Source organism: Anser cygnoides, chromosome 4 (assembly GCF_040182565.1).
Source record: "Anser cygnoides isolate HZ-2024a breed goose chromosome 4, Taihu_goose_T2T_genome, whole genome shotgun sequence".
Classification (NCBI taxonomy): domain Eukaryota; kingdom Metazoa; phylum Chordata; class Aves; order Anseriformes; family Anatidae; genus Anser; species Anser cygnoides.
In genome coordinates, this window is record NC_089876.1 from 24097773 (window position 1) to 24119416 (window position 21644).

General features: G+C 35.5%; 1 protein-coding gene across 4 annotated transcripts in view; it reads left to right on the plus strand.

Moving 5' to 3' along the window:
• KLHL5 (kelch like family member 5) overlaps positions 1–21644 on the plus strand; it is a 57208-nt gene that overhangs the window by 32268 nt on the left and 3296 nt on the right. For all 4 annotated transcript variants that reach the window (XM_066995757.1, XM_066995756.1, XM_048072866.2 and 1 more), the window contains 8 exons: positions 1607–1743; positions 2186–2382; positions 9632–9844; positions 13595–13781; positions 14758–14982; positions 15263–15425; positions 18685–18897; positions 21073–21244. In XM_066995757.1, the coding sequence (XP_066851858.1) occupies positions 1607–1743; positions 2186–2382; positions 9632–9844; positions 13595–13781; positions 14758–14982; positions 15263–15425; positions 18685–18897; positions 21073–21244 (1507 nt within the window). The remainder of the gene's footprint in view (positions 1–1606; positions 1744–2185; positions 2383–9631; positions 9845–13594; positions 13782–14757; positions 14983–15262; positions 15426–18684; positions 18898–21072; positions 21245–21644) is intronic.

The window sequence follows — 21644 nt, forward strand, 5'->3', positions numbered from 1 at the left end:
GTGAGGTTAAAACGCTTAGAAGTGATGCATTTAGAGGTTCTATTCTAATTTTTCTTCACAAATGAGATACAGAATAAATCTTGTATTTCAAGAACCATATATTCTTTAAAATAACAGAACCTTATTTCTCATTACAAAACTTCTTCAAATATACAAGATTTTAAAAAGATTTTTTTCCATGTACACTCTTACAGAACACTGTTGACTTAGCAAGTAGAAAAAAATGATTACCTGACTGTAGACCTGTCCAAATGGTTATTGTTCAGAAGATGTGCAGGGAAAAAAAAAGTAGTTGAGAGCAGTCAATATTTATTACTATGCAGTTAATTAACTAAGAGACAGTTCTTCGCAGTTAATTTTGCAGTTAATTAAGAGGCAGGGGTTTTTTTTTTAAATTTATGACTTCATATATGTACCTGCAAATCCTTGCCATTAATACATTTGAGGTTTATTCTTCTGGTGCTCGAATTTTAAGTGAATTTTATTCTCTTTTGAGGTCCCGCATCTCTATCATCTTAACAAGCCAATGTAATGACTCAACACAGGATAAACTGATGTTTCCTGAAGTATCAGATTTATTGAATATATGCAGATGGACTGTGTAGCATATTTGCTGTAGGCTTGATTCTTGTGTTTGGTGTTTCTGTGGCTCAGTAACTATGCAAGTGTATTTAGATTTGAATTCTATGTGAGAGGGACAATAGCGTGCTGCTGCAGCACAAACATTGATCCAACCTACAAGGCTGTTCCTGGAGGTATTTTGGGAACAAGAACAGCAGGCTTCCTTAATAGTTCGGGTAGGTTTCACACAGCAGAACTATGGATTGAATATTCTGTCTTCAGTGGATCTCCTTCTTTAGCTCTAGCCTTGTGAACGCATATTGAGACATCTTCATGCTTACACATGTGGAGTGGCACTGAGAATAAAACATGAAGTACATATAAAAATAATGCAAAAAAAAACCACTGTTGAGCATATTACCACATTTACTTACTCCGTATCTTCAAATAATCAGAATTAATAAAATGCTCAGTACGTATCCACAAAAGAGATTACTTTGTTAATTAGTTTGTCCTGTGCGGCATATTTTCCTCCTTATGGGGTTTTGTTGTCTGTACCATCTCCATGTTGACTGTGTGTAGTCCTGTTACCAGCATTAGTAGATGAATGTATGTGTGCATCAAGAGTAAAAGCGTTTTAAAGCACTTTGAAAAAGGACTAGCAAGTCATTCTTTCACCTTTGAAAACGTAACCGATATAATACAAATGGATCTCAACTTTTTTTTTCTAATTTCCATTATGTTTCTTTATATTCAATTTCCAATTTATGTGGTTTTGTGGGTTGTTGCCACGTAGATTATCAAAAGTCACTGAGCTTTGAAAGAGTAATTTGTTTACTTCAGCAGCAAATGTAGATTCAGTCACAGTACTTCGTTATGCATAGAGGGGAACTGGAGTGTGGAGCAGTTTGTCAATTTAAAAATGTTTTTCTCAGTACAACATTTTTTCAAATTGTAAAATAATGACTCATAAATGAACAAAAATCAGGTTGACTAAGCTTTTTTCTTTTCCTCTCTTTGTCTTTCTCCTGCATGATGTGCTCAGATTGGTTCTCTCATCTGTTTCGGACTACTTTGCAGCGATGTTTACCAATGATGTAAGGGAAGCAAGACAGGAGGAAATCAAGATGGAAGGTGTGGAGCCAAATGCATTGTGGGCTCTGGTTCAATATGCATATACAGGTAATTAGAATGAAAATGGCAATTTGATCTAATGAATTGTCCTCCTGTGAGCATTATATTCTATTACTAGATTTCAAATGCTCTTAGGAATTGTCATTCACATAATTTAATTCCGCGTTTACATTAAAAAACCCATTGCTGTTACCTGAGGCAACCTGGTTAGACGTAGTTTCTCTGATAATACTATATGCTGAGTTAACAAATTAACTCAATGTTTTGAATGTATAATGACTGATGAAAAAGGAATTTTATTAGGATTCCCTTTCCTTGCATCATTATAGGTGCTGATTTTTAAAAGCTGGTTATCTAAAGTTGAAGGTGATATTTGCCAAGCCTTATGTTCTGTCACACAACCTGTAAATAATTCTGTTGCATCTGAGTTTTGCAGAATTTAACTAATTTTAAATGCAAAAATGTATCATCTGCTTTTTAATGTTGATAGGTCGCCTTGAATTAAAAGAAGATAATATTGAGTGCCTGTTGTCTACAGCTTGCCTTCTTCAGCTCTCTCAGGTTGTAGAAGCATGCTGTAAATTCCTCATGAAGCAGCTTCACCCGTCCAATTGCCTTGGAATCCGATCTTTTGCTGATGCGCAGGGTTGCACTGACTTGCACAAAGTGGCTCACAATTACACTATGGTATGTTGTTCTTTTAAGCATCATCCAGTTATTTTAATAAGCAAAATACAGAATGTTTGTCTGAGTAAAATAGCAGTGTTTTTCCTACAAAAAGCCTTGACCATTTTCCAAACAAGAATGCACATATGTTACCATGATGAGAAATGACAGAATAACTGTAAAGTTGCTGGTTTAGAGTTGGAAGAAAGGAGGCATGCATAATGCTTCCTTGTAATGGCAGTGGAATTGTGTGATACGCGTTCAATAAAATCATTCAAAGGCTAGTTCGTATTTCTCTCAGTCAAAAACTACACACTTAACAGCGGGCTAGCTGCCGTCTATCCAAAATAACAGATCAATAAATCAAAAAATTTCATAATGAGCTGGAGTAATCAGGTTCTAAGTTACACCTGGGGTATAAATTTAAGTATTCACCAAGGTAGATTCTGTATTATACTTGACTTCTTAGTAATAGAATATCAGCATGGCATCAAACGATTTGATCTTAGGCTATATGTGGCCAAATGCAAATTTGCAAATGATATTTGCAGAGTTCATTTAGAGAGAGATTGACCTGCCAACTTAATTAAATTTCATCTTTTCAATAATCATGCTTTTATTTTAATGTAAATGTTCTTTTCCTTCTCACCAGCATATTTTAGTAATGTTATCAGCAGAAGAAGGCAGGATACTTATCTCTGAGTTAAGTCAGTTCATCTGTTATTTGCAGAGTTTTGTGAGGTATTTTTCTCTCTTCTTGATGAAATTTTGCGTGTGTAAGCTCCTGGGACCTGAATGAGGTCATGAAGATACTGCATTAGGGATGTGGGAATGGAGATAGTACTTAATTTGCCTGTGTAGTTTGGTGTTGCATTGTCACTATGTTTAGATGGATCCAAGAGGTTTAATTTTTTGTTGTGCAATTGCTATTAGAAGCCCATGGCTTTCCTTCTGCTTTCTGAATTTGTGCAGTTTTAGAAAGTGCTGTCATCTTTTTTGTTTCTTCTTGGCTTAAAGTAAATTTAGTTTAGTATTTATTACAGTTTAAAGTAGCCATCTCTTTTACAATGATATCATTGTTCTTCCTCAGTGAGTGGATCTCTAATCTTTTTAAATTACGTACACGTAGAAATTTACCAAAAGAGGTCAATAAATAGTGTGTAGATTGTAACTTACATGGTTCCATTCTTGACCTTCATTATTGCTTAAATGAAAACAAGAAGACTTCAATTAGATAGACAGTTAGATGAAACAGCAAAGATAAACGTGTTTTATGCCTTTGAGGACTATTAGAATTAACGTAGAGAGAAACAGTGACACGAAAAGCACAAAGAGAGACTTCCTCCTTTGACCTGTTTGTTCTTTTTCAGAATAAGCCTGTGTGTTATTTCCATGTCCCTCCCAACCTTTATCAGTCAACTGCCAAGATCAGAAAGTTAATAAATGTTAGACTCATGTATCCTTAAGATCACTATTAGGGATTGTAGTCATACTATTTTGATTGACAATTCATGGCTTTTTATGGGGGAAAGAGGCTACGAACTTCTCTCTTACAGCATCTTTCTTTTTGACCCCAGGAAAATAGTTCTATGCCTTTTGGCCATTGTTTACTTCTGTGGCAAAATTGTTGCTTTTAAAGGCTTTGATGTGGATGAAATTTAAATTAGGTGGATTTTAAAAAGCCATTTTCAAAACTAATTAGTTGTGCTAGATGGATTCTTCCCGAGGCCTCTTTTAATGTTGTTTAGTTCCAATGGAGACATGAAATTGAATTTTTGTAATAATGAGTAATAGAGAAGCAGCTTCTTTAGCTTGAAATGAATGTTGCTATGGAAACTGCATAGAAATATATAGTCCAATTGAATTGTCAATTAAAATAAATCCCCAAGTAATTTCATTTGTTTAAAAGCTGTTTGAAAGAAGAAAATGTTCAGCAGTACTAAGTGCTGGCCACTCAGTGCTCTTTCCATTAAGAAGTATAGAAGTATTAGAGCATAAGGGTTAAGCACACTGGTAGTACCTGTAAATTCTGCTTATTAAAACAGTGAACTAATTATATGCTGCAATAATGAGGGATTACACTGAGTAGTTATATACTTCTGGCTTTTCCATGTAATTGTGCTCCTTTTTGAAGTAGGAGGTAATGAATAATACAAAATGGTTGTATTTTAATTCATATATGTTACATTCTGTGAGATTTTCTTTTCCTTTCATAAAATGAAATTGTCATATACCTGTTTTTCTTCAATTAAAGCAACTTCTCAGTTTTAACAGTTTTTATGACACATGCATTATTTTGATTAGCATCTCACCAGCTTAATTAAAATATTTCTTTACATGAAGACCAGATATTCAGATGAGATGAGCATTTGGTTAAACTGAAGGACCAATCAGTGAGTTATCCCAGTAGGCTTACCTCTGTTAATAGACCTGCTCTGTCTAAGTAATATTCATTAGTGTCACTGGAAAACATTAGCATGATTTTGTGGCATGGTTTTAATTGCACCATACAATGTGATTAAAAATATAAATGAGTCAGATGGATTTGAATGCTGCATCTCTTCATATCAGAGTTATATAGATGTATGTTACGCTAAAAGGGCTTCAGTGTTGCATTATTTTATTGGTTACTCTGTAGACAGTTAAGCTGTTTATTCAGAAGAGAGAAATTTTCAAAGTTATCACCAAAACAGGTCAATTTTTTGACACTGCAAGCTAAGCAAAGCTTGAAAAATCCTCAGGGTGCATTAAGTGAAATATGAAATAAACTGAAGTGATCACTTGTGGGTGTAATGCACTTTAAAGAGTAACTCTGTGTTTGATTTTCATGCATTGGGTTTATAATACAATTGACAGGATCATCAGATGTGTTTAGATCAAGGTATCTTTTGTACAGAGATTATCCTGTTTTGTTGTAGTTTTTACGTAGTATTGGGGTCATACAATTATAAATCTAGAAATTTTATTAGGCTAGACAGTAGTATATCTGTTCACATTAATTCATAATGCCTTTTCAAACAGAGTGCCTTCTGTGCATTTTTCATGCCCTCTAGCATAATGCTTGCTGATGAATTTAGCTGTCTTCAGGTCAGAGAAACAGCTGTTTTTGTCTTTTTGCTTGTTTGAAATAGTTGATAGCGTACCTTGAATGAAAACCATTCACTCCTCTTTCACACAAAAGGGAAGTTAATATTTTCAGATGAGAAAAAGGTAGCCAATGTTATTTTCAGAACATGAAATATCTGTGGTGAGTAGAGGTAGCTGTGCTTAGGTAAGCATCAGTAGCTTCATCAGTAGCCAAATTTATACTTTAATTACAATTTTAAAAAAAAGATACTTTAAACATTAAATGTGATAGTGCTTAAGACAATCCGTGTGTAGATAGTTTTGTAATGTTTGTTTTTCACCTCTCCACACATTAAAGCATAGTGAAAAGTCATGTTACATTTCATCAGAAGTCTTCTGGACATGAAAAGGGAAGAAATTTCAACACTCTTTTGTCTACAGAAGACCAGACCCAAAATTTGTGTCAATGCCTAAAACAATGATTTTATATTCTTGCACCTGAAATTGCAGTACCCTGCTCAGTAATTTTGAAAATAGTTGTACACTTGTTTTCAGCTGTGAAAACTCAGGATATTTCTGTCTTTTAAGTTCAGTACAGTTCTGACTAGCACAAAAGATCAGTATTGTCTTGGTGAGACTAAATAGTTTTCTGCATGCTGCCCGGCCTGTCTCAGAATCCCAAAACTACGTAGGGAGGTGCAAAGCTGCAATAGCTGTACTCTAAAACAAACCCAGGGCATGCGAAGAACCCTTAGGTTGGTTTATTGCTAAACACAGCAGTGAAAGCTGTCTAAAAGGAAAGTAGCTGCCATCCTATATATATCTGCCTATAACAGTTTACCAGGAGGTCAGATAGCTCAGTTCTTCTTGGTTAATGCATACCTCAGTTGACCGGCTGACCAAAGCAGCCATTAGATGACAAAATTATATTCCTCCTCAGATCCTATGAGTCAAACGCATCTTGCTTTTCAGTTTTGCCCAAGTTTGGAGTTCAAACAGATCCCTGTGGTTAGAGCATCCTGTGGGACTCCTGCGTACAGTTCTTCTCAGCCTGTGGGTATTTTGATGCACTCTGAGATTTTAATCCTTCTGATATAGTACAGAGGGAGCCTAACTATCTAACTGGATTCAACTGTGGGGATGAAGTATCACTTAAAAATAAATATCATGACCTCCTTCATGTGCTCCTAATATTTTTTGCTCTGTACCAAGACAGACCTCTGGTTAAGAATATCAGTATTATTCACTCTGCAGCTGCTGAGGGGTGAATTTAAGGCTACGGTCTGGATGAACAATGCCACTGTGTCCCTGTTTTAGCCAGTACATAAAACTCAGGCTACTTGTTTGATAAAGTTTCCAACCGAAACTGCAGACCATTTGTTCTCTGAAATATCCTGTTCCTCCACAGAGAGTTCCCATAAGAAGAAGGAAAGCAAAGGCTAATGAGGAGGTTAAGAATGCTAGGAGATGACACGCTGGCTCCTCATTTTTGTCTTCAGAATCTCTGTCTGTAGAGGAAGAGGAATTGTCAGATTTTGATCATAAAAAAAAAAGAAAAGAAAAACAGACATAGGCCAAAGATTGTGGCTGTATTCCCAGTGGAATGCTTTGATACTGTGCTCACAAGGAATCTACTTTAAAAATAGAATTGGAGCAAGAGGAAGTTGAATTTGTTCCCATCAGAAAGCAATTGTCTACAAGCAACAAGAAGGAAAATCAGGCTTTTTACACACAACAGCTGTTGAAGTGATTAAATCCAGTTGGAAAAAAGCTTTCTAAAGAAGATTGGTAACTGTCTTATCAGCTTGTCACTGCCTTCAGAGACAAAGGAAAGTTTCCCTGCAGGTGCTTTCCCCTTCCTCTTCCTGTGACCCGGATAGACAATATGGGAAGTTTAAGGTAGTAAGTGTTGGCTTTTCTCTTTGTCACAGCTGTATATTCAGAATGTATACTGCTGTAGATTTTCCTGTATATTCCGCAAAACTAAAAGGACAGCTCCAGCTTGCATATGCTCTAGCACAGAATCAACCAAAAAGCAGCCGTGAAAGAAATGACTTCAGTGGAATCTGAATTTCTGTGAACAGCGTGTTTAAACCTGGAAATAATTTTGATGGTTTTTCAGCTTCAACTTACTCCCAGAGTAAAATAAATAAAAGTGGGTGTGGGTAATGCTACAGAATATTTATATGGTCCTTTCACCATTTTTGTTATCTGCATTTGCTCATTTTCTTAACTTTAATTTTGTAATACACGGAATTAATTAAAGAGGAAAAGAGAGTTCTGTCCCCCTTGTAACCTATTACAGTTTTCATGCAGAAGCGCTATGTTTGCGTAGCCAGTTGGTTCTGTCTACTAGGAAAGCTTTTCAGATACTAAATCTCAAAATTTCCTTTCCAAATTCTGTCCAGGAATACACAGTTACTATGTGCACAGATTAACACTTCGAGTTATTTTCCTAATGTTTCCTATTCTTAAATCAACTCCAGAGTTACCCGTGTAGTGGAGTCACTTTGATCTTTCCTCTTAGACATCTTGTAGCATAATTATATGTGTGTAGCGTTCAAATAAGATGGATTGTTTTAATCCTTACTATTCTTTTTCTCTTTGCTCAATATTGTTCAGTTCATTAGTATTTTTGGAGTACTGAGGTACTCCACTTTGAATTTAATGCCTTTGTTGTCATGGTGTCTTTTGGCATATGCAGTGCCAAACTGTGCTGTATGTTTTGTTTGCCATTTTGTTGCCAAATTTATACCTGTTTTGCAGTGCCCGTCCTGCTTCTGTTCACACCTTGATCCCTATTTTTCACCCTAAAAATGCTATTTTTTTCCCAGTTTGTAGATGCTTCTAATGCAGAGGTTTTTCATTAGTGTGCATTTCTTTCTAAGTCAATAAACAAGATACTCACTAAGAGTGATTTTGGTATTTGGTCCAGTTAGACTTCCCCATCTGTGGATCCTAATGCATTTAATCCTCCATGTGTTTTATAAGCATAGGTAGCAAAACCAGAACGCAGTTGTTTAGCTATCTAGCAATTAACAGTACGTTTACTAAATTGATTGTAATACCATTTTACTGTCATGAATCTACCCTCACTTTGGAGTATGAGTTAATTGGTTTTTGAGCTATCAAAGTATAAGAACATGTTGTGATTTATAGAACATGTTGTGATTATGTGCTTCTACTTTTCTTTCCTGTTCTGCCTAAAGGTGTATGGGAAAGGAATATATATCGTCTCACCCTTTTCTCTCGCATTCCAAAAAAAATCAGGTTTCTTACTGTAAGCTCATAATGTTGATTGTATTTCTATATGTTTTTCTGCTTTTTCTGTCTAAGCCCGTGAGAATCCATATAGAATATTCTGCAAGTCGTATTGTTCTGAGGTAATGGGATATCAGTGTGAAAAGTGCTATATATTGCAAATTTTCTTCCTTTGAAGTAAGAATCTGTTGCTGGAAATGACAGAACAGGTTAGAAAATTGAATACTCCTATCGAAGTAAACATTGTTAATAAATCAGAGTGTACAATATTGTGGATTCTTTGTATATTTTTCTCCCCCTCAGCCTATCAGATAAGCTGTATAAAACCTGAAAAACAGTAAAATAAACTTCAAATGTCCAATTGAAAATGAACAATGAAATTGTCAGTGTTGTTTATTTCCTCTGAAAACTTGAATCACCATAGCTTAATGTAGCAGTAATGAAAACAGTTAAAAGTGTACCCAGTAGGTGTTGCAGCATGTTATGCTCTTTGCTTCACAGAGCATCTCACATTGCGTTCTACATAGACAACAGAAACAAACTACACCTTTTATTTTTTTAACATGTACTTCAGAAAGTATTTCTTCAATTTGCAGCGTCATGATGATTACCCCCACAACCCAGTGCTCATTTCTGTCCATGCACTTCGCCGTCGGTTGTTCCAGCACATTTGTTTGTGGAACCTGGTGGTAGAGTCTGGGAAATGATAATTAGTCAAAATAACTCATATTTTATTCTCCCTGGTCATTCCTCCAGTGGTATTTCCTGGCACAACTGAGAGGTAGCATGAAGGACGGACAAGTGGGGAAGATGTAGTAGGAGTTAAATAAACTCCTTAATAAATAATAAAAATAAATAAATAAATAATAAAAGCACCAAAAAAAACCTGTCCTCAAAGGAAGCTGTCATCTGTATTCAAAATACTTTTCTTTTTCTTTTTCAGGAAAATTTCATGGAAGTAATTAGAAACCAGGAATTTCTGCTATTGCCAGCCACCGAAATTGCAAAGCTTTTGGCAAGTGATGACATGAATATTCCTAATGAAGAAACTATATTGAATGCACTACTTACATGGGTTCGACATGATTTGGAACAGAGAAGGAAGGATCTCAGTAAACTCCTGGCTTACATTAGACTGCCTCTGCTTGCTCCACAGGTAAATTGCTCAATTTCTGCCTAGTTTCTCTCCTTCCTAGCATATACCGTGGTTATAGTGGGCATGCCTACAGCATCTGTATAGCGATAGTGACAACACACAAAAACTTCTAAATTCTTTAGTGATTTGGTTTCTTAGAGCTGCGTGTAAGGATTTAACATGTTGTATAGGCATGATAGTTATAATTGTCCTTGAGATGTAGGAGATACAATTTGAATAAATCATTTGGAGTTATTCTTTTCTTCCATTTACTCTTGGTAATACATCTTCGGGTACATTTTTTTTTTTCCCAGACGGTACTTTTTATTTTTCTTGAACATTTACACGCATTGTTGAGGAAGTCTTGAGTTTGGTTTGTTTGAACAGTTGTGAATGACAGTTTTCCCAGTCTTGTGGGAATGACTCCTCTTGTTAGTGTCACGTGTAGGACTGTAGTTGTTATCTGTTAGCAGGCATATAAACTGTTTTTTTTTCCCCTTTTGTTATCCCTCCTTGCTGTCCTTTCTTTAGTAATATTTAACGCTTATTATAAAGTCAAAGGACTTTGCCATGCATTTTTCCTGGGAATTATCTCTTAAATAAGAAGAGATTTTTTTATGAAATATGTATAATAAGTAGAAGTCATTAATACAACAAAAAGTGAGATTACTTGATTCGCAGCGATACATACAAAACATTCCGTGTGTTGTCTCTCATTCAGTATCTTGCTGGCTGGTAAGATTCACAAGGAAGCATTTTAGTATTAGTGTTTCCATACTGATGATTACATATGCATTGGCAGGATTTTCTCAAGTGCAGCCTTGACCTTGCAATTCACTTCTTCTAGAAACGTAATACAGTGCAAGCCAGTTGACCTGGAGGAAATCATTCTATTTTTGCACATTTAATTAATTGATGATCACGTATAAAGTCTATAACCACTTCTGTGTTCCTTTTATTTAATTAACTGCAATTGAAACATCTTTATAAATTGAAAGTAAAGAATTTACCCAGAAGTATATACTGAAATCAAATTATGTCCAGTCAATAACTGATTAGAAAAATAGCAGAATGAAACACAAAAGCTAATATCATATTTCATTAATTATTTTATCCTTATTTTTTCATGTGTTCTCCAAATACATACTTATATTTTTAATATCATATTTCACTGTCGCCTTTTTATTTATTACTTTAACAAGGTAAAGTGCTACAGCTGTGATTTTAATAAGGCAACAATTAGTGCATTGAATAAATTGGGTTGAAGTGCACAAAAGAGTCTTAATGAGTTTTCAGGATCATGTTTTGCTTCATGATCCCATGACGTTAGGCAATCTGACAGCAAACCTAACATAATGAAAAGGTTTCCAGTGTTACGGTTGAAGAGTTAAAGCTGTTTGAAAGAAATTAAATTAGAAAATTGAACAACTTGCTGAAATCAATAATGTTGCGAGGAGAGATGTGAAGAATACTAGATCCGTATACTTAAGGAAAAAAAAAGCTTCAGGAAATACTTTGAAACTGCAGCAATGTAAGCCAAAAAAAAGAAAAATCTTTTTTTTTCCATTAATCTTTTTATGCATCTCTTTGTATATAACACTGTTATCTCTTTGGTTAATGCAGTGTCCTAAATACTTGTAAGAGGCTAAAGATGAATATGTATCATTTTCGTAAGTTGTAAGATAGCAAGTGTTTCATCTCTGATAAATACGTGAAAAAGGTGATTTACCAATTCCTGAGCTACAAGATGAGTTCAGCTTCCTTTCATTCTGGAACTCGTAGTACTCAAGTAGCTGTACTACACTTCTCGTCATCAGGTTTCCAGTTACTAGAGTTTCATGCTAACACGTGCTCAGTTATAAATGCTTTTAGTACAAGGAGCTACATATATAATAAAACTTGGAAATAATAGGAAGATTTCTCTTAAATAAGACAATTCCAAGTACTTTTAAGTTAAGGATGTTTACAGAAAATTCTAGTACAATAAGTTCGGTCTAAAGAGTGTGCAGATTTTTAGGGTACCAAAACTATCTTAGATTGCTTTTTTTTTTTTTTTAACTGAGATGAAGCAGCTTTCAGAGTGAGACTTTGTGCTATGAGAACTTCTCTGTAGGTAGGAGGAGGTGAGAAAACTGGGGGAAAGGTGGGTTGTACACAAAACTCACGCATACAGACATAGTGTTGCTTTAAATATTAAATGCTATTCATCTGTTAGACAAATGTATCGGGGATCTGAATTGGCAATGTTGAGTACAAGCTGCAGTTTTCAGTGCATGCAACTATGACAGTGTTCAGTTTAGGACAGTATTAATTCACTGTTATTTTTTTTTTTAACTACATAAAATAACATGGCATTACATACTGACAGGTAAAAATGGATTTTAGTGTATTATTTTATAATCACGAAGTGGCTCTATGAAGTGATAAAAGAGGTGAGCAGTGCTTTGTGTCAAGAGAAGAACCAAGGGAGGGAAGGACTGAAATTAAGGAATGAAAATTAAGTTCCTTTAGATAATTTATGAGAATATTTTAATTTGCTATTACAAATAGAGCATTAGCCAATTACAGAAATAATGAAAAAGTCGGGCTTAGTTTCCTTAAAAGTCTCTAGTGACTTTAAAAGTTTAGTTTAGTTTAGTTTTTTATTCTGTGTATGTTAATTCTGCTTTCTGTCATAGTTTCTGTTGATTTGCCTTGATAGAGAAATGTCCAGTTTAGCAGCCTGTAACTATCTGTATCTCTTCTGGAGCCATGGATGTCATTTGCTACCTGACAGTCCTAAGGCAGTTTTAAGCCAGGGATATGCACACCATTGTATGCACAACTATTTCATCATGAGTTCCTTTAGAGCTCATGATTCCTGCTTTCACAGCATTTTTATACCTGTCATCAGCTGGCTGTCAACAGCTCAACAACAACATCTCATCGTGGTTTGTGGACTTTGTATTTCTCGTATTTACAGCGTTTGGATTTTGTGATGGGGAGTGAGAGGCGTTTGTCTTGCTGTCCTGACAACTGCCAGAGTCCCAGTGGGGTGCTTCCCTTGTTTTTTTTCTTCTGTTACTCAGGTCATGTCTTGCAGCTCAGAACACCAGTTGTCTAGACTTCTAATAATTACAGCTGGGACTTATAACCTATTAATACATTTTTCCTGCAGTCTGACAAATGCGGAATACCAAAGGCTCCAGAATCTTCAAAGTTCAGAACTTCTATTAGTTTTTATTTAGGTTAGAGTTAAAATGTAACACTTCTCAAATTTGCTAGCATCCTTGATTTGAAAATATTTAACAAAGCTTTGTAATAATTGATATCATACCATAGGTCAGTTAAAAAGTTATGAATAGAATGTATATTAAAATATTCAGCCTGCTCCTGAAACCGCTTTTATCGGCATCTGGAATGGGTGGGCTTGGGAATCAGAGAGTGAGGTTAAACTGACACACATACTTGGAGTTTGATCCATTTCTTTGAACACACTTTCAGCAGCACTGAAACATGAGGAGATTTTGTTTTCTTCTTTGGACCATTAAGCTTAAGTCATCCATTAAGATCAGATGGTCTTTCTGTTTTTTATACTCAGTGGTTTAGCATCAAATGTGAATGTTTTGTTTATCTTTACCCTAGTCTTATTTATATGACCTTTTTGAATATACATTTATTCTAAATCCAGCAATGGAAATTTTTGGATAAAATGTTTTCTTCTAATCTTGTTTTTATTCTCCATGTAGTTTATAACAATTCAGCTTGTTTAATTTTCTTTCATGTTTGCAGTTTCTGGCAGATATGGAAAATAATGCACTCTTTAGGGATGACATTGAGTGTCAAAAACTCATTATGGAAGCAATGAAGTACCATCTGTTGCCAGAGAGACGGCCTATGTTGCAAAGTCCTCGCACCAAACCTAGAAAATCTACAGTGGGAGTGTTGTTTGCTGTTGGAGGAATGGATGCAACAAAAGGTGTTGGCTTATATAATGAGTAGTTGATGAGCTGGGGGTTTTGTTTGTTTTGTTTTTAAGAAATGTTTGACAGATGTTTTTATAACGTGTTAATTCTAAAATTCAAAGATTTCGCAATATAAAACAAACATCATAAAAACCACTATTGGTTTAAAAAAAATAGGTAGCATTGAAGATACTGTAAACATTCTGGAAGCTAGAGTTATGATTGATTTGAAATTGTCAGGGGAATATTGGATTTCTGAGTAGTTAAATGTTGAATTGAGTATAAACTATATACTTATTTACTTGTGTGGGAAGTAATTTGGAAAGGGAGAAGATGACAGAAAATGCACAGAGATGACGTGCACTTGTATAAAACCAAAAATATGCTTTTTGACTAATTGTTAGATAGCTCCGCCAAAGCTACTTGATTTTTTTATCTTATGTAACCTCCAGTACTGTCTAGTTGCATTTAGAAGGAATCTGGCAAGTTAGAAAATTTATGGTACAGAAGGTTCAGTCTTTGTTTTAAAGTTAATACTTCTAGTACAGATTACATGGATATTGGTAGTTGTTTCTTGTTTCATAGTCTGTGTGTTGTGCTTGAAAGCTTCATGTCATATAACACCGGGTTTTTTCTAGTATTCTAGTATTTCTAGTATTCTCGTATTTTTTAGTGTTATGAAAAAGCTGATTTCAATATATAGTTGCATTTCATAATGTTCTTTTGTATTCCTAACATGCATTTTTCTAAAGGACTCATTCTGTATGTTAGAAAAGATGTTAGAAATTCTGCTTTTTGTCTTGAAAAACACTGAAAAATCCTTATTTATAATGGTGCAGTTGATTCTTGAGGAAGTCAAAAAAGACTATTCATATACATAGGATTAAAAACATGCAGTAGGATTTCTTGCTGTCTTGTAGGATCAGCTGGAATAAAAGTTACCTTAATTCAGATTACACTTTTTCGTAACTTGTGGGTGTTGTCATTTAGGAGCTACAAGCATTGAAAAGTATGAACTTCGTACCAACATGTGGACTCCCGTTGCAAACATGAATGGACGAAGACTACAGTTTGGAGTTGCAGTCTTAGATGATAAATTGTATGTTGTTGGTGGCAGAGACGGACTGAAAACATTGAATACTGTGGAGTGCTACAACCCTAGAACGAAAACTTGGAGTGTAATGCCACCGATGTCCACACATCGTCATGGTCTTGGTATGTAGCTTTCTGTGAAGACTGAATGCTTTTTTTAAAAAGGTTATCTGTTTCTTTAGGATTGGTTGAAAATTATTCAGAAATTAAAGTTGGAGGGGGGAGAGGTGTCTGTTTCATGCCAACTTGTTATTGAACTTCTTTTCTCCTTCAGATTATATCCAGCATTGGCTGCCAAAAGGAAACTTGTTTTTTGTTTTAAAATATTTTTTGGTGCATGCTGGACTGTCGCTAGGAAAATGAGATCTTTTTTTTCTCCAGCTTTTCATATTTGTGTTTTTAGGAGTAGCCGTATTGGAAGGTCCCATGTACGCTGTAGGAGGACATGATGGCTGGAGCTACCTGAACACGGTAGAAAGATGGGATCCACAGGCTCGTCAGTGGAACTTTGTAGCTAGTATGTCAACTCCAAGGAGCACTGTTGGTGTAGCAATATTAAATGGAAAGTACGTGAAGGCAACTTTCAATTTCTATCTCATTATTTTAATGTAATTATAGGACATCCTAAATGACTATAACTTCTCTTGATAGATACATGTCAATAGCATTAAGAACCAGTGAGACACCAGTGATTTCCTCTTACCATGATAGCTTAAACAATCAACTTCTGAAATTATTGTAAAGGTGGGGAGTACTTGTGTTATATTACATTAACTCAGTGCGAACAAAACTCTGTCAGAATGAAATCTGATCTGGAGTGGTACCTGAAATTTCTACAGCTGTTTTTTCAGTGAAAATATGCTTAGTTCCTTAAACAAAGGAAGAGACCCTCCGGAGTCATCTGATCTAACACCAATTCAAAACAGGACCACCCTTAAAGTCCTTGGACCTAGTTTCAGAGTTAACTGAGGTAGCTCAGGTCATATCTAATTGAATTTTAAATGTCTCCTAAGGATGGAGATTTAACGCACCCTCTGGGCAGCCTGTTCCAATACTTGACCACCGTTGCACTGAACATCTTTCTTCTATGATATAATTGGAATTTCCTGTGTTTCAACTTTTCTCTTCTTTCACTGTGTATCTCTGATAACTGTTTTCTATATAACCTCCCATTAGGTGTTTGAAGATGTCTCCTTAGCTGTCTCTTTTTAAGACTGCACAGTTCTCGTGTATCATGTGTTCCAGCTCCCTTATCTTAGTGACCATCAGCTGGACTTGCTCCAGTATGGTAAGATCTTTCTCTTACCAGGAGCCCAAAGATGGACACAGTATCCAGGAGCAGTCTTATATGTACTGAGTAAGGGAGATCAATTTTAATTACTTCAAGGGCATACCGTTGATTTCAGTTCAATTTGTTGTCTGCCAAGACCTCCAAGTCTATTTTTGCTAAGTTGGTTTCTCTCCAGTCAGCTCCCAGCCCGTACTATTGCATGGGAATAGGCCATTCCAGGTACAGGACTTTGCACTCTTACAAAGTTCAACAAAGGCAAATTCAGTCAGCCCGCTTTTCAAGCCTGTATAAGTCTCTCTGAATAATAGCCAGGCCCTCCAGCGTATCAGCTACTCCCCTTAATTTGATATTATCAGCAAACCTCCCAAGGCTGATTTCCGTTACATCTTACAGATAATTAATGAAGACATTAAGCAGTATCAAGCCACAATATCAGCCTGGGAGGAACAATACTGGTAACCAGCTGCCAGCTGGTTACTTCATGCTGCTGATCACAGCCCCTTCTTCTGAGCAGTCCATCCAACTTTCCACCAGCCTTTTAGGCAGTTTATCTAAATCACGTATTTGCCAGTGTGGCTACAGAATACCAAGTCAACCTAACTTACTTACTGTGGTTATATCAGAATATTTACACTCTTGACAAGAAATTTTAACTTCCTGCTTATATCCTATCTGACACGTCTCCCTTGAGCTGTTTGAGTATTGTGAGCTAGCAAAAAGCTTTTCACGATTTCTTCTTTTTTTTTTTTTTTTGGAAGGTTAGTCACCTGCTAAATTAGTACAGCTGAAATGCACCTGCAAAGGGTCCTGTGAGATCTGGAACAAGTCCAGGAATGAGTGGAAATGCTCACCTGGGTGCAGGAAGGAGGGAAGAACTTGAACAACCAGCAAGCAGAGTGCCTTGAGCTGCCTTGGAACTGCAGTCTCAGATGCCTAAGTTAGGTCTGAAGCTTCCTATATATTCAGCAGAGAGTCCCAGGTGTGGTAAAAAACACCAGAATTAGTCTCACATTTCTCTATTATTTTAGAACATAGCCTAGACTCTTAACATAGGCAGCAACACTAGATGCCTATAGTTAAAAGGTTTGAAAGCACATGCAAATTTATTGCCTTTGAGCTGAGGGAGCAGTAACTTCTGCATGTTCTAGTAATATGTGTCTGTAACTTGATATATTTCAGATGACTTGCTCAAAACCTTCATGAAGAGAAATTAATTTATTCTCCATATTCTGCATGTGAAATCACTGCAGAAGTGATCAAAATTCTGACATGTTTTTGGGGGAGAGAGAGCAGGGGGCTTCATTTAAATGCTGTGTTGCATAGCGGATTGATTTTTAGTCACAAGTTTTTTGGAACTGCAATATGATTTTTTAAATATACTTCAGTACATTCCTTATGTTAAACAATTTGTGTTATTAAACATGAGCACTCCCATGGAAATGCATTATTTAAAGAGTATTAAAATTTATATGGAGAACTACTGGGTCAACCATATTTACAAGAGGTTTATATTTAAGTTTGTTGGTCAATCTACTCAAAACAAACAAACACAAAGTGTTTCCCAAACTGAGGACATCTTAAGTAGTGCTTCATGGTAACTGTTGTGAAGTGTTCGCTCTATCATCATGTGAAGCCATAGAATCATCTAGGTTGGAAAAGACCTTTATGATCATCAAGCCCAGCCATCACCTAACACTACCAAGTCCACCACTAAACACAGTACTTAATGTTTATATGATTATTGAACTGTACTAATCTGCCTTAGACCATGAAGGGATTTCATTAATGATGCTTCATCTGATCTCTCAAACCAGAATTCACTTCTGATGTGTTGCTTCCTTTTTAGAATGCCTTCTGCATTCTTACCTTTCAAAATAACATTGCTTGGCATTTCTGCTTTTAAGCCTATGTTGCTCATAAAAGTTGCATAAACTCTTTAAATGCAACTGATTAGTTTTGAAGATTCATTAGTGATGCATTGCTCCTAAAACCCATCTTTTCCTTCCATCCTTATTTTCAAAAAAAAAATAATAACCCTTTGTTTTATATCAAATGCTAGAAACCCTTATGTAAGAACTGAGCAAAATAGGCCACCTAGTGGGTGTGAGGGACTTAACAAAGCACTGCCATTCATAAACTAAAGTTCAGATCGAGAAAAATACTTCAAAAGGCAGTTCTTACATGCACACATCTATTACTGGATTTTCACTATGACCCCGTTAGAAATGTAACTTTGTCAAGTCACACATTTTGAAAATCTTAGCTCTGGGCAGAGGTTGGAAAACAAATGCTGTGTTATAGATATAATCCATTTTCTGTAAATGATCGTTATTGTATACTAATCACAATACAAAAAGATTGGAGCGAAAATGTACAATCTCAGTGTTAGAACCAGAATGTTCTAATGAAAGTTCAAAGTCTCCTAAACTTTTTAATAAACTTGGAAGGCCTTCATACATCACTGGAAACTTATGTAACTTCTATCTTGTTCAGACAATACTTATTAATACCTTTTTTTTCTTTTTACTTTACAGGCTTTATGCAGTTGGTGGTCGAGATGGAAGTTCTTGTCTTAAGTCGGTAGAATGTTTTGATCCTCATACAAACAAATGGACTCTCTGTGCTCAAATGTCAAAAAGAAGAGGTGGTGTAGGTGTAACCACTTGGAATGGGTTCTTGTATGCAATAGGTGGTCATGATGCCCCAGCATCAAACTTAACATCCAGGCTGTCAGACTGCGTAGAAAGGTAATATCCTGATGAAGGTGTATCCTGCTAGTAGTCCTAAAAATGCCAGTCTATAGAGTGATTTAGAGAAAGATCTGTAAGTAGAAACCCAATAAAATAGACATATTTTTAAGGTGAGCAGAGGAAACCTATATATAAAAACATACTGTGTAGTCGTAAGCTGATTCAGAACGTTGCCAGGACGGATTATTTAAAGTAAAATGCATGATGATTGATTATTGAGAACAATTTGGAGTCTAAGATGTTTAAAAATGGAGTAGTTACTCTTTCACAAAAGAAACCTGTACCAGTTCATATTATAACTTGAAAATGAATAATTAATCCAAGTTGGTGGACCCTTAAATATATTCTTTCTTGTACCCCCTGGTGACACTGGAACGCTTGTAATTCAGTTATTCCAAAGTTGGTATGTCCTTAACGTAAAGTTATTGTGGAATTGCTGTATTAGAAATGGTAGAATCACGTCTGATCCATTAAAAAAAAAAAAAAGTAAAAATGACAGTAAATTCTTCATAATGCAATGCATTAAGTCTTCACTGTCATTTCAAGTATTTCTGAAATATGCTTTAATTCTCCTTTTTTCCTCAAATTTTATTTCTTTTTCCTTATCTCCCAGCACTTAACAAAAGTGATTCTTTGTTACTCATCTCCATTTACTAGATTTCCTTATCTGATTTGCCCTCTTAGAGAAAAAAAAATAAAGTAGTTTTCAAACTTTGTGTTCTAATAGACCCCAAAATACATAATATGGTCTGTACCACTTAAAATGTGAAAGTTGTTGAAAAAGGCCCCAGAAAGGTTTACAGATTGGAAGCTACCTCTTAGCTAATATCAAATTCTTAGAGAAGTATAAATAATTAATTAGCCCAAGAGAAAGCAATAGGTTCATTATTCTTCTGCATCAGTATTCTCTGAAACAGTTACATAACATATTACTTTAATAATTACGAATGATCTTGTAATGCATGTTGTCCTTGTTTTTTAAATGAGGTGAAGATGGAGGAAAATGAACCTCATGGGAGTAGCTCCTCTAAAAAATTCTTGTTTCAAAAAATGGCATTAAGCTTCCAAATAGTTGTTTACCACTACATTCTGCAATAAAAGTCACTTTTCCTAGAGAAATACATTGATTTATAAATGAATTATAAACTAGCTTAAATTAAAAAATAAATTATATATGTAGCTCATGAATCACCTTCTTTCGCTACATTATACTTCTGTTTGCAGCATGTGCTTTGGGTGGTATTTTCGTGTTACAACTATGCTCGCATAAAACATACATTTCTGCAATACTTTGAGCATGGAACAAAAGATGAAAATGTTACCGCTCATTACATCCATGTTCTTCATGCAAACAAATTGAGACCATTTGCTTCTAATAAGTATGGTCTTAAGGTGGTGTCCTGGCCAAATAAGTATTTTCCTTGTATAGTTCCTTAGAGCCCTTCAGAGCCTGGGATTCCATCAGTTGTGCTGTAAGCATCTGTAATCTTACATCATCTCCTTCAGTCAGGTTACAATGTGTTTCTTGATATAAGAATAGAATGGACCCTCCTATCTAATTATTGACTTTTAAAGAACGCAGATATTATTCTAGAATGACATTTTTTTCATTAAACTGTTTTTACTGATGATTCTGATGATATGGAGTTATGATTCAAGCAGTGCTGTAGATTGTCTTAAGAATTTTGCATTTTTCTCCAGCTTTGCCCTTTGGAATGGTAATCTTCCTTGACAAGTTAACTGTCTTTAGAACCACATTCAATCCAAACAGCCGGTGCTTTGACATTTAGTAGTTACCACATAATGCAAGCACTTGCTCTACTGTCATATAGCAGCAGAACTGTTTCCAGAGTGGTATGTTTATCAGTGCAATAAAAAATACAGTAAGAGCATCTGTATGCATACGTATATATCACTGTATGGAAAGCAGCACTAGATAGATAAGAATCTAGATAGTACTAGTAGGTAACTAGTACTGACTGTGTTACCAGATGACTAAGGAAACACTTTAAAAGAGAGTGTCTGGGGAAAAAAGTCCTTTGAAATATTAACAACCAAGTCTGTGATCTCCTAGTAATACCTGTTCTCTACTATGTTGTGTGTCAATTCCAGTACTTTTTTTTCATTAAATTTTGGCAACAGTTTTAGAGCATAACACAAATTATCTTTTAGGTATGATCCAAAAACAGATATGTGGACTGCTGTGGCCTCTATGAGCATTAGCAGAGATGCAGTGGGAGTATGTCTTCTTGGTGACAAGTTGTATGCTGTTGGAGGATATGATGGTCAAACATACCTTAATACAGTGGAGTCTTATGATCCCCAGACAAATGAATGGACACAGGTATAGTTTCTGACCAGGTCACACACTACTAATTATTTTGTAGTTATTTCAAGCATGCTTCGTTTTGCAAGGAGAAAAAAATTACAATTAATCCTTTTCTAAGAAGCACTTTCTTGTTAGCCTGTTGTAAGTTAGTCAATCAGTCTCTGTCTCTCTCTCTCTCTCATCTGCCAGTTCAAGGTGGTTTTCTTTGAACAGACAGTTGTTAAAGTCTAATAAACTGCCCTTGTTTCTTTGGCAATAATATAGCTATTTTCTCTGACAATTTCAGCTACTGTAAGAAAATGTATTGACATGTTCCTGAAATTGTCATAAAAGATTCTGCTTATGCTGAGGATTAATGATAAATGTAGATTAGTTTTAGCTCTAACATCTCTCAGCAAGCTTATCAATTTCTTCA